The sequence below is a fragment of the Phasianus colchicus genome, chromosome 3 (assembly GCF_987193195.1).
Source record: "Phasianus colchicus chromosome 3, bPhaCol1.hap1.1, whole genome shotgun sequence".
Classification (NCBI taxonomy): domain Eukaryota; kingdom Metazoa; phylum Chordata; class Aves; order Galliformes; family Phasianidae; genus Phasianus; species Phasianus colchicus.
This window is the reverse complement of record NC_143438.1, coordinates 4,266,111-4,279,792: the sequence shown is the minus strand read 5'-3', so window position 1 is coordinate 4,279,792 and position 13,682 is coordinate 4,266,111. Positions and strand designations below refer to the sequence as shown.

The 13,682-nt window shown below is 35.7% G+C and overlaps 1 protein-coding gene across 6 annotated transcripts in view; it reads left to right on the top strand.

The window, feature by feature from the left end:
- The window catches only part of ATP9B (ATPase phospholipid transporting 9B), a 166,254-nt gene that overhangs the window by 66,252 nt on the left and 86,320 nt on the right, over positions 1-13,682 (top strand). For all 6 annotated transcript variants that reach the window (XM_090136847.1, XM_031609948.2, XM_031609940.2 and 3 more), the window contains one exon: positions 6,556-6,636. In XM_090136847.1, coding sequence (XP_089992973.1) covers positions 6,556-6,636 — 81 coding nt within the window. The remainder of the gene's footprint in view (positions 1-6,555; positions 6,637-13,682) is intronic.

Below are 13,682 nucleotides of genomic sequence, written 5' to 3'. Positions count from 1 at the left end.
TTTTGGAAAATAAATTGGAATCTATTGGAGAATCTTCATTTGAGTGGCAGGACATGCAGCCTCTAGTTTTTGCAGAAGTGAAGGTTGGTTCAAGTCCTGATTGTTTGGGGACATGTAGGGGATGGAAGAGCAAGATATCACTGAGAAATTATTCAAACTGGAAACAGCATGAATTAGCTGTCCAATATAATAACCATTCCTTCCTTAGTTACTTATAGTTACTGCTGTTAATCTAAGTCCTGCTTATCTTTCTAAGTTCTCCCTTTTTGTGAGCTGTAACTGACAATCTGAATTCACGTAATCGTTTAACAAGCCTCACCTGGTTACCAGCAGGAAATGGAAGCAACCCAGCAGCTAATGTGCCCTTACCTCCTCCTACATTCACATAGTTATGGTGTAATAATTCTTTACCTCACACTAGCCAAGACTTGGTCTTCATGACACTTCATATGATATTTTCTGTCAAGTAACTGAAACTTTTAACTTACCTGTTGCATGGTCAAACCATTGACACTTGGTAGTTCCCTCACTCTTATCATTATAGCATTTTTTCCCAAACCACTGTTTTCAGAGAATATTGATTTTAGATTACCCTTATATTTCTGAAATGTGTGGGATTTTATCTCCAGTTATTTCAAATGGCTAATTCTTAACTGGTCTTGAACTGCTTGCAGTGCTTTGCTCCTAGGTCCTGTCCCTCTTCAAATTGTCTGGGGAAATTTGTTTCAAATTGTTTGGGGAAAATGGTAGCCAAATGTTTTTTAGGGGATCCCATAAATTTCACAGAAGGTAAATTGCACAGAATTGCAGAGGTTGGAAGGGACCTTAAGAGATGGAGTCCAACATGCATTCCAGACGGCTGTGTCTATTCCTGCAGGGAGCAAGTTAGTACTTATTTATCTCCTGCAGATACTTCTGCCTTTAATGGGTTGTTAATAACATGCACATGCTATCCCTCATCAGAAGAAACTGTGAAGGCAACTTCACAATGTTCATGTGAAGCTCTAAGAAAGCCATGAAATTCAAACTCATGTAAAAAATACCATTAATTTTGTAGTTCCTAATAAAGTGTGGAAAGATCACTATATTTGTATGCTTTACACGTCATTTTTTTAAAGTCCGATTAAAATGCAGTGGGCAGAATTATGTTTTTATAGTAGCTAGCATAAAAATATGGTTTGTAAAAATATTGTAGCAATAGAATAGATGCTTTAAAGATGTAAAGTTGTTTTTGTAAAGATAGGTGGTTTTGTCACTCTTTGAAATTTTAAGTCCAAGCTGTTTTCAAAAGAGGATGCTTAAAATATGTAGTTGAGATTAGTTCAGCAAACCATATCTAAGCTTTCTTGTATACAGTAACCTCCATCAATGAAAGCTTCTCTTATTAAAAAATAAAAAAATAAAATCAGGAATTCAGAAATGTTGCTTTCCAGATATTAACCTGAAAATATATTTTGCTTTATAAGATGTTCTTTACCTTGCATCTGTTCCTGTCTTGAAAACGCACTCTTTTACAGTGATGAACTCACTAATATGTGCAATATGTAACAAGGTATGTTCTCTTTGATAACCTCAATATCTCTTTTTTGGAGAAAATTCTTGGGCTTTGGAGCTGTCTAGTGAAGAAGTGAGCTTTGTGTTCTAGTCTTGGATCAACTTTGGTTTTGTTTTCTCTCTACAAAGTGTTGGGAGAATCAGGCTACGATCCTTCCTCTGTTATAAGAAACTGCTAGGGAAGTGATCCTCTGTTCCACTTACATTGTGTTGTACAGGGTAGGCAGCATGTCCTATTTGCCCAAACACTAATTGGCATGGTGAAAATAAAACATTTCAGTTAAGGAATATCTATTTTGATACTGCTTTTTTTCTTTTTGATAGTTTCATTCATGAAAACCTACTCTGCTTTAGGGAATTTTGAGAAATAGGCCTGCTCAAATACCAACTCATTTACAATAAATATGTTTCTAACACTTCCATTCTATCAATCTTGTCGCTTCCACAGTTAGTATGCTACTAAAGGTCTTCAGTCTTATTGTACATTAAAAAAAATGTAACATGTAAATTATGAGATTGTGTGAAAATTAAAAAAAGACTCTTGTGCCATAATTCTTGATTGCCACCTGCTGGGCCACAGGAGGAATAGCTGTGGCAAACTGGCACATTGAGGGCCCTTCCTTCAGGTCTTTTCAGCTGATCTCAAACTGAGTGCAAGTTTTATCTGCATAAGGATTGGTGTGAAAGGGTTTGGGGTTTTTTGTTGTTGTTGTTTTGTGTGTAGGGTTTTGTTGTTTGGTTGTTTGTTTTTTTTTAAGCCATGGCTATATACTGCTTTTTGCTAAATTTAAAGATAGTTGAAAGAGTACAGAGAATGGATGGAGCATAATGCATTCTCTGGCTACAGAGACTTGTGTAGAGAACTCAAAAGTCTTTTAGGCTTGTCCATTTCAAACACAGGAGACGTGTTGGAATTCTATGCCCCTTTAAACCAGAGTAAGTGCTCATACCTGTAAGGTTGGTACAATATTGGGTTAGGATTCTGTGGTTAAATTTGTATTTTTTTTAATGATAAACCAGTAATTCACTGGATTCCATTCACAAAATGAATCTGTTTAAGAAGTACAGACTGGTATGGGGTACTGTCTCATGGTAGCCATTTTGCCCTCAATATCTCCAGGCTGATGTTGAGATGTATTTTTTCTCTTATCATTTTCAGAATTTTTTCCTTTGCTGGATCAAATAGGTTTAACTAAACTTCTATTTGAAATAGCTAATATTTGTTGCAGTGGTGGTTTTCCTGGCTTCCAGCTGTTGACTCCTATTACAGTGTCTTCTCCATGTGTTTGTAGGGCATTTTCAAATCTGACACTTATTTTATTTTTGCATATTAAAGTATATTTTTAATAATCTAAGGGAACATGTGCAAGTTGAGCATAAAGCAGACTAAACAATTGGGTCATATATTTAACTACTATATGCTGCATAGTTCGTAGAATCATACATTTTTAATTTCTTTGGTTACCTGACATAAATGCTGTGAGTATCTTGTGTTGTTGAGAGCTGTCAGTCACACCAAGAGGGCAATGCTGTAACCTTACCCGCTGTGACACCCAGAATAAATGTGCCTGCAGACCTTCAGACCTTTTCTTAAAGAGCAGATGACACCACGAAGATGATCAGTGCAGATTTTGTTGTCTTCCTAAAGCACTTACTGTGATCAGAGAATTAAAATTTCAACGGGTCATCTAGTGATGGCTAAGCTGCAAATACTGTAAAAACTAGATTAGGTTTCTTGCAGCTTCACAGTTATAGAAGGAGTGTTTTTTTAATTGCAATATACACGTTCTGGGGCATTCATTTCTGGCTTAAGTGATCAAGTAAATTTATTAACAGCAATGAGGTCACTGTAATTTTCAATAAATGGTGACTTGCTGATTTATACCAGAAGATCCATACAACAGTAAACAATGCCATTTATATTTAATTAGTTTTATTGAACCAAAAGCAATTTTATTTGTAATGAACTACATGTTATGATTAAGAATGTATTTTAATGATCTTTAAGTAAGGTGAACAAATGTTGCCCTTGACCTAACAGAGGAGCTTTTTCTCTGTTACTGGTAGCTGCAGGGTGATTGGTGAATTACTATTGTGAAATGCAGAAGAGAACATTTTTGTTACTGTATCATCAAGTCATCTCCTGAATTTCAGTGCAAAGGTTGAAAATGCTTTCTTTTCAATTATTATTTTCAAGTTACAGGTAATGAAATGCATGATGCAGTCATGTTGTTTTTTAAACGTGTCATCTACATTTATATAAAAATAACTTCTTATTGCATAAGGTTTAGGTTTATTGTTTTTACTTTAATCTACACTTGTTAGGATCCCCCTGCTCATAACATATTGGTAGAGCAAATCTGCTTCAATGAACTAGTGGTTTGATGTTTGTAATATGCAAATTATTCTTTCATAAAGCTAAACTTTATGTAGTCCAAGCTATCCAAGCTACTTATTAGTTAAACTATTAATAGTTCTCTGGTTTTTAAAAAACATTAAATCTCTGTTAGAGGAAATTTCCCTTTTCCCTTCTTCTGTGTAGAGAGAAGCAATGACACAACTTAACCAGGTACATTTTACTTCCTCAGAGAGCTAAAGTTATATTTACACTTAGCATTGTGTACAAATCTTGAAGCCTCCTGGCTGAATTCTCCATTGTGTTTTCTTTTAATACATTGAGATGAGAAATGCACTACTGGGAAAGCAGTGCTGCGTGAAGGGACATCTTTGTACTCCTACAGTAAACTGTATTGTCGAATGCAATTCATATGTAAATGTCAATCTTCTATAACTATTCTGTGGATTTCTTTTTACCATTGTATTATGAGAATTCAGCTTCTGTATTTTATTGGCGAAAGAATGATGCCTATTCATTGTATGGAGCAATGGTCTGCAGCGAAGAAAACGTCCTTTTCCCTTCCCTTTTCCCCTAGAAATGAAGAAGTGATTTAGGAAGCTACTGAGCACGTGTAATAGGCTTGTGTAACTTCTTTCTATCAATGAATTTCCATCCCAGATTTCTCCTGGAGAAGATTTTGGTTTTTTTTTCAATACTCAGCTGCTTGCTGAGTGGCATTCTATATCTAGAATAATACCACAGGTGTGTAAGCAGTGTGCAGATCTCAGTATTTCAGAAAGGTGAGGTTGAGTTAAAATTCAAAATGGGGAAAAAAAAAGAAACAAACAAACGTGGAAAGTTTGGGTTTGAAATCAGAAATACCGAAGGAGAATTAAAACAAAAAAGCATAAAAGGAATGTGGTAGAAATTTTTACATTTAAAATATAATGAAGGAAGACGTCACAGTAGGAGCAAATACGTGTAGAAAGATTGGAAAGTGGGAAAATATATTACTGCACAAATACCTATGCACTTTAAAGGTAGATATTTCTGCTGCTTTTTATTCTAATCTTGCTTCTTGCTAAGGCATTCTTTGAGAAAAGTTCTTGGTTGATGCATTTCACTAGCAGTCTGTATTGTGCATGTGTGTGGTATTAATTTTCTGACATACCATCCATTACTGAGACTTTATTTTTCTTCTCATAATAAAGCACATAATAGCCCAGATTAGCTAAATTGTAGGTGATAACAGATTCAAAAGAAGTGAATGATGAGGGTATAGGACGCTGCTTGTGTATTGGTTTCATATGAATTATTTCTCATGAAGCTGATGAATGTAGATAGAAAGAACAAGGGTGCAATGAATGAAACAGTGTGAAAGACTAAAATAAATGATTCATAGTTTAAAGATTAAGATAATTTGAGAGTTCTGATTAAATTCATCTTTTTAAAAGTATGTGAAATACTATTTTTGCAAGGTATGAAGTAAAAGACATTTTTCTACAGAATATAGACCGAAATACAAATTAATGATTTCTTTATAGACCTACACATTTTATAAATGAAGTCAAACATGCTTGATAAAGTCACAACAGATTAGAAAATGTTTCCACTCTTTCCTGGAAAAGTGAAAGATTAAATTCAGAAATCTATCGTTGTTGTGTCAGAGTAACAGAAAAATACAGATGTGTAGACTTTAAACCTTATTAACACATATGTGGACAATTGCAATTATTTTTTGTAGTGTTCTAATTATTTTATTCAAATTCAGATCTTTATATTTAAATTATGATCAGAAAACAATTGTAGTATTCTTGAAAATAACTATATTTGAGCCATTTGATTACATGTCCATAAAGGAGGCTGTAAAATTAGTTCAATTTTGAAGCTAGTGTATTCTAGCTCACATGAACAGGGTATTATAACTCTGTGATTGGCTTCCTGGAGGAAGGTGTATGATTAGCCTTTTGCAAGGTTCATGTAGTAGATAAAAGGTGGAAGTAACCTGAATAATTAGGAGCTGGATACTGTAAGAAGCTGGAAATCCTTGCATTTCATCATAGGTTGAGAGTCTTAGTTTCACTGGGCATTGGTATCAATCCTCTCCAAAGCTGGACTGTGAGGTCTATTCTGAAATCTTAGATGCTGTTGGTCCTGACTTTCTTAATCAAAACTTTCTTAAAACTGCAGGAGTTTTCATGGGTTGGCTGCAGATGGATATACTGAGAGCTTCAGTATTTAAGAAAAGATGAGTTCATTGCTTGACCTTTTATTCAGTTGGCTTTTGCTTTGTTAGAAAAGTGTTTTGTTTCCAGTTTCATTTAAGAATAAAATGAAACCAAGAAACTTTTTTTTTAAAGGAACCAGAAAAATATTTTTAAGGTTACACTAAAAAAAAAAAAATTAAAACCAAGCTCTTAAGAAAAAAAGAGTTTAGTGCATGAAATATCAATGTGCTTTTACTACTATTTTGGATTTGATTTCTTTATAACAAGATGTTCTGAAAAGAGTGATGTGTTTTTTGGCTAAAACTTCAATGCATTAAATTTGGGGTGAGGTGTTAAGAGTCATATAAACTGAAATCATTACCATTAAAAGGTCCTTCAAAATACTTAATCAAATTCAAATTTGAATAACAGTAAGTATGTTAATCTGTTTTACAGGATCTCTTTTCAATCAATGCTTATGTTTATGCTCAGAAGCCACAGCTGGATATTCATAGTTTTGAGGGTACCTTCACACGGGTAAGTAATGTCAACAAATACATTTCTATTCCTCTCTTCTTAGCATTACAAGAGTATATTTACATGTTCCTGTCATGGAGGTATTTACCAAAATATTTTGTAAATGAAATAAATATTGCAGAAAGCTAATACAAATAGAAGACCTGAAGAAATACAGGATCTGGAATGGTATATTTGCTGACATCACTATAATATTCTTGTATGAAATTCTGTGTATAGCACTATATTTTGTCTCACATGTCTAATATATCATAGTGTCAAATTTAATGTATTCAGCAGCCTCACACAATGCAGCTGACAGTTTCTGTGCAATAAATATGTTCCTTGTTTATCAGCTTCTTTGGAAGTATTATCTTTTCCTTGAAAATTTCAGTTATGTTGAAAAATAAAACTAAAAGGCAGTTATGTGGGGGCTTCATTAAATCTTTTTTTTCTAGGTATAACTGTATTCAAGACCAATATGATAACATTGCAAACATTTTGGTGAGATTTTCTGTGTTCCACTGGGTGGCCTGCTAACGTTAATACTTTAAAGCAAGTCATCCCTACAGCTGATAACAATATAATAAATAGAAATATCACTTTATAGATTTGTGGCACTATCTATGCTATTAGCAGATAGCTTTTTTTTTTTTAACCACACTGAGTTGATTCATTCCTCTTGATAGTTTGCTTTTAAAATATCTTGATAGAATTAACTAATATGGGAGGTATACAGAAAAGGTGTTATTTTTTTAACTCAAGTGACTCAAACTGGTAATAGATTTTGCTCAGTTATTGGAATTCAAGTTCACAGTCCTATGTGAGCTTATGAGATACTGCAGTTCTTGAATCTTAAAGACAAATTTGTACCATTTACATAGTTCTTGCTGTCTACGAAGTAAATGTCCTTTGCCCCCAGTTTTCTGCAACTGACAGTTTTTACTTAAACGTTGCATTGACCAATTGCCCAAATACAACTGTTAACAGCTGTAATGTTGTTACCCTGTCTGAACAGCTAAGCATGTGCTTTTCTAAATGTAATTTGAACTCCGTGGAGTCTTTTTAACAAATCTAGTACATGTGATCAAGACATTGGAAAATCACAACTAAACAGTTGCTCCCTGTTGTTAGTTCCATTTATACACACAATAAGAGTGATATGATTCGAGCAGCTGTGATGTACCTTGTGCTTTCACAGTTAGATTTGTATTAACTGCTCAAGTAGGCAGGGCAGTTCAGTTTAAATTTCTGTATGCAGGCATCTGATGGCAGTGCCCTTATATTTGGATTTATACTGGATCTTACTGTACATAGTTTTAAAAGCCTTTTTTGCTTGTCATTAACAGTTTACTTTCCACAGAATATGTCAGTGTGTTACTTCAGAACACTTGCTGATTTGTCTTTCCAATTTTTCTGTGAGCCCTTGGTTGTTGTACTGAATCAGTTTTTGCATCTCATCCCAGTTCTACATTACAGTAAAAAAAAAAAAAAAAAAAAAAGGTAATGTGCTTAGTGATGCTGATGCATACATTTTTCCTACTTAGGCATTGGTGATCAAAGAAATCTTGCACAGGTAGGTTGACAGGGTAATAGCACACTGATTTTTCTTTTTTTTCTTATTATAAAAATGCAGTACTAACAGTATAGCAGCCAGATAATTTGAAAACATGCATGACCATAAATCAAAACAAACTTAGGTGCACACCTGTAGTGTTTTTATGTGGGAACAGCTTCTCTGTAGGTGCTCCTATGTGAGGAATATATTCACAACTAACCTAATAGCTGATTGAAGATGCAATTTGGAGCACTCTTGCATAACTATATCAAGAGAGATTAAAGCTCCACTGCATTCTGATGTCCACATGAAGTAATTTTTTATTGGCCTCCATGGATTTTGGTGCATCATGTGCAGATAATACATGAAAGTTGTGTGTGAGTGTCTTTGCATGGGCATGTGAGAAGGGTTATGTCTGACCCTTAGACAATAACAAGTAAATTTTTCTCCTCCTCTTCTAGATTCCTATCAAGAAACAATAGATTAACTAAGCTTGGATTCTGTGAAAATGTGAGATTCTTGTTGTTCTTAGAGCATCCTCCATTCTTTCGGCTTATTTTGAAATACAGAATGCACAGAACAGAGATTTACAGATATAACTACCAGAGTATATCACCTATCAGATGCTCCATTGATATAATAAGTGTTATGGCTCAGCACCACACAGTCACTCCTCCCTTCTTAATGGAATGGGGGATACAATTAAAAAAAAAAATTAAAACCACAATGAGAACTTGTGGGTTGAGATAAAACTATTTACTGAGGTAGAGGAAAGGAAAAGGATAATAATAATGTGTATGTATGTGTGTGTATATATATTCATATATAACAAGTGATGTCCAAGTAATTTCTCACCACCCCCTTACTAGTGCCCAGCTAGCTCCTGAGCAGTGGAAAAGAGCAAGGTGAACTCTCATCCTCTTCAAAACTCCTTCCACTTGATGACATGCAGTATGGAATATATCTTTGGCTGTTTTAAGTCAGCTGTCCTAATTCTCTTCCCTTCCAACTCCCTGGGCCCTTTGCTTTGAACAGCCTTGGCTCTATACAGCACTGCTTAGCAGCAACTATAAACATTAATGTGTTACGAACATTATTTTTTCTACTTGAACCAAAAACATAGCATCATACCAGGCACTCTCAAAAAAAAAACCCAATTCCATCCCAGCTGAAACTAAGACAAGAAGCTATTTCATCAATCTTGAAAAGTCATGAGAGAACCATTTGTCTCTAGGAAGAAAATAGCCATAGTTCTTAACCCAACTCTTCATTTGGATCCTAGTCATTGATCTAGAGCAAGTATGTCCAACCCGCAGCCTGCACATGGCCTGGCCTGGTTGGCAATGCTCCCCACAGAGCAGCCCCAGGCATTCTCCCATTGCTCAGCAACAGCCAGACCATTAGTGCACTATTAATGCTGTATCGACTGCAAGCAAGGCACAAGGAGAGCAGTGCTGTGCTGTGATGGCAAATAATTGTGTGCATTTTGACACCTTGACTAAACACAGGGCTATTATTTTGATAAAGGAACTTAAGTCTTGGTTTCAAGATTGCAAAAAAAAAAACAACAACAAAAAAAACCATCAGATTATGTTTGCAGCACCATTTTCATTTGGTATAAATTACCTGCAATTTTCCAACTGGAATGTATAGAATTGCAAATAGGTATTAAACTCAAAAATCTGATCATGTCTCTTAACCACATTTTTATAATCCCTGTCTTATCAGAGGAAAATATCCTTTGCTTCACAAATCACAGAATGGCCAGGGTTGGAAGGGATCTCAAGGATCACGAATCTCCAACCCCCCTGCCACAGGCAGGGCCACCAACCTCCACGTTTAATACCAGCCCAGGCTGCCCAGGGCCCCATCCAACCTGGCCTTGAACACCTCCAGGGATGGGGCATCCACAACCTTTCTAGGCTGCCTGTTCCAGTACCTCACCACTCTCTCTGTAAAGAACTTCCCCCTGACATCCTCCCCCAGCTTAAAACCATTTCCCCTTGTCCTACCATTATCTACCCATTCAAAGAGTTGATAAAATCAACAAATCTCACCTTATTCATTTCATTGCTTTTTGGCAGTAGGCACATTCTAAACAAACTACAGGAAGAGTAAAATTTCATCAAAAATCTCTGATGAATGCTCTGAAATCTCACTGAGAATTGCAACCACTTCCATTGAACCAACCTGATACATAGGTTTCACCAAAATGGGGTCGAATAACCGCTACTTTTGGTTTTGTTTCTTTTTTTGAATGAAATATATAAAAGCTTAAAATAAGATTTTTTTTTTTTTAATTATGTACATTAACTATATTATATATTTTTTGAGGGCTGCTCTGAAAGTAATGCCTCCTATTTTATTATGTCGTCTCACCACATCAGAGGTGGATGTTGGTGGTACAGCGATAGAGGTTAAACATTCCACCAGTATTCCACTACATTTTGTTGCTGTGCAGCAGAGGGATAAAATGGCATCTGACATGGAAGTGTGTGTGAAGCAACAGTGTGTCACTGAATTCCTCCATGTGGAAAAATTGGCATCCACTGATATTCACTGATGCTTGGTGATGGAGACTAAACAGTGGATGTGAGCGCAGTGAGATGGTAGGTGGTCTGTTTCATCAGTGGCAGATTTTTGTGAGTGGGGCATGCAGGCTGTTGTTCACTGGTGTTGAAAATACATTGTGATTTGTAGCTGACAGTTTTGCTCCATCAACTAGTGTTACTGTGCTTTCAGTACCTGTTATAGTTTCTATGGAAATAAATAGGAGGCATTACTTTCTGAGCAACTTGTATATATGTGACCCAAGGCATGCAGCCCAAGAAAACCAAATGGTTGGACACCCGTGTTTCTAGAATATTGAACCAGTGTATACTGGCAGGTCCAGTATTTACCTTTTGCTTATGACTTATGTCCAGAATTGTGGAAGTTGTGTCACTATAGCTTGTGACCTTCTCTGATTTTCTTATATTTGGGCCTCTCTTCCATCATTCCCTTAAGAATCTTTTCCTTAAGTTTCTCCTGTGTTGCAGCTGTGCATTGTTACTTCACAATCTTCACACATCTTGTAGAAGATTAAACCATTAATTCTGATGGAATTGCAGAATTTGACTGAAACATGAGTTCTTTGAAATCAGCTCTAATAGATTGCATAATCCTATATGTCTCTTGGCAGCTCCTCTGATGAATGTTAGCATGATTTCCTTTTTGAGATACAGCAGTCTGTATATAATAAACAAAAGCTTTTTTTTTTTTTTTGCATTCTTGTGCATGAGTTTTCTGTTGACCTAGTGATGCAGTGAGAAACTCCACAAATTTCTTATTTAGAGTACTTGAGCAGCATTTCTTTTTTTTTCCCCTCCACTTTGTAAATGTATACAGAACTGTAAAAATCAAGTAGCCTTTCCTGTGGCATAGGACAGTCTGAAAGAGCTGAGGCTGTTCAGCCTGGAGAATAGAAGGCTCTGAAGCGAGCTGATAGTGGCAGGTTTGCTGATGATACTGAGTTGAGTGGTGCAGCTGACACAACAGAAAGGAGGGACACCATCCAGAGGGACCTGGACGTGCTCAAAAAGTGGGCACGTGAGAACCTGATGAGCTTCAACAAGGTCGAGTGCGAAGTGTTGCACTTTTGTCGAGGCAATCCTGGATATAAGTGCAGACTGGGAGAAGAAATTCAGAGCAGCCCAGCGGACAGGGACCCATCCCTGGAGGCATTCAAGGCAAGGTTGAATAGGATCCTGGACAGCCTCATCTAGTGGTTGGCCACCCTGTCCATGTCAGGAGGTTGGAATTGGGTGGGCTCTATGGTCCCCTTCAACCTAAGGAATAGTATGATTCTATAAAAGGTAATCAGGGTTAGCATGTCTGTTGTTTACCAAAAGGTCTGCACACGTCATGGCCAGTTGAGTGAAATGAAGACTCCTGTTTGGTGCCAGCCAAGGTGGTAGCCTTCCACTTCACAAAAGATCAGTCGTTGTATAGTGGCAGTGCCTTCTGAAAATATGAAAGGATTTCAGGAGAGTTATTCTGCTGCTTTCTGCAATTCCTGAAAAGCCCATGGTAGGAATGAATTAATTTACTATCTCTTTTCAACTCTCATACATTCAATCCGTGCTTTATTGGCACTGTTGAAACAGATTCTGAAATCTCTAAATTTCCAAGTAGGAACTTAGCACTGAATATATTCCTGTTTCAACATTCACACACAAGTAAATGGCAATCTTTCCACCCTCTGCTGTGTCCGAAACAGCCCACAGTTAGTATCTGACTTAAAAATACTGGCATATTCCTCTGAAAAACTAGTATTTTGTGAACAACTTGTAATTAGATTTCTAAGTCTTAATGCAGTGCTTAGTTAGGTTTTAAGAAGGCCAAAATAATCACAGAATCTTGATAATCCAAGAAAGATAGGAATTTGAGTATTATCAAGGTAGGAGAAATTGTAAAAAAATATAGTTTATAGATGAGCCCTGTACTGGCAATTGTCTCAGATAAAATTTTCAAGTATTACAGAGATGACTGAATACTATCAGTCATACTTATTTGATAGTAATAGATAATAAAAGTTGGTAAATAATAATACTTCTGTAATATTTTATGCTTCAGTGATCAAGACTTTATATGTTACTGATGCTAGCAATAATTTTAAATATTGCTGTAGCTGTTGATCCTGGTTTTCCTTCAGTAGCAGTTCCAGTTAGATGGTTGTTTTGCTACTTCTAAACATTGCTTGTCCAGGATGAAAGAGAACATTAGATCTGTTACTTGAAATGCAGTGATTCACTGAAATTTAGAGGCTTCCACTGATAAGGTTTGATTATAACCTCCAGGTAGTTTAATCCTTTCTCATTTCATACGCCTGTTACTGGGATCAGAATTACACTGATGTTGAAAGTCTGCATTTTCTTTTAGTAACAGATCATCAAATGGGTGCATCTTAGCCATCAGTCCAAGTTTAAAATTGAATTTTTAATTTATTTTTTTTTTACAAATACAGAAGCAAATAATTCAACCATTTTTAACTATGTGAAGAAAACCTACAATTTAACTATCTTTAAACTTCTGTAAAGATATCAATGTGAAGCATTTTTACTGTTGTGTAGCAATATTTTGGAATTCACTTCAGCATTTCTTTATGGAATGCTCTCATTGGCAAATTCCTACATAGTGCCATGTTATTCTGTAAGAGAACTTCCAGTTGCTGTTGCCTCTCATATATTTTAATTGTAAGTAGATGACTTGTGTAGTGTTAATTTCTTTGTAAGAATAAAAAAAAAAATCTTTTTTTTTTTTTTTAATCAAAGCCTAATCTTTGTCAGAGACCATCTGACAGTTCTTCACAGAATATGTACTACTTTTGTGAGTCTTGAGCCAAAATATGTGATTTGTTGTTGTTGTTTTAATCTTTTAGTTAATTCTGTATCCTTCCTTTCTTTCCCTGTTTCTGACAGGATTGTTTTCTATGCATCTTGGACAGTTCTTAAGAGGAAAAAGTTATAAT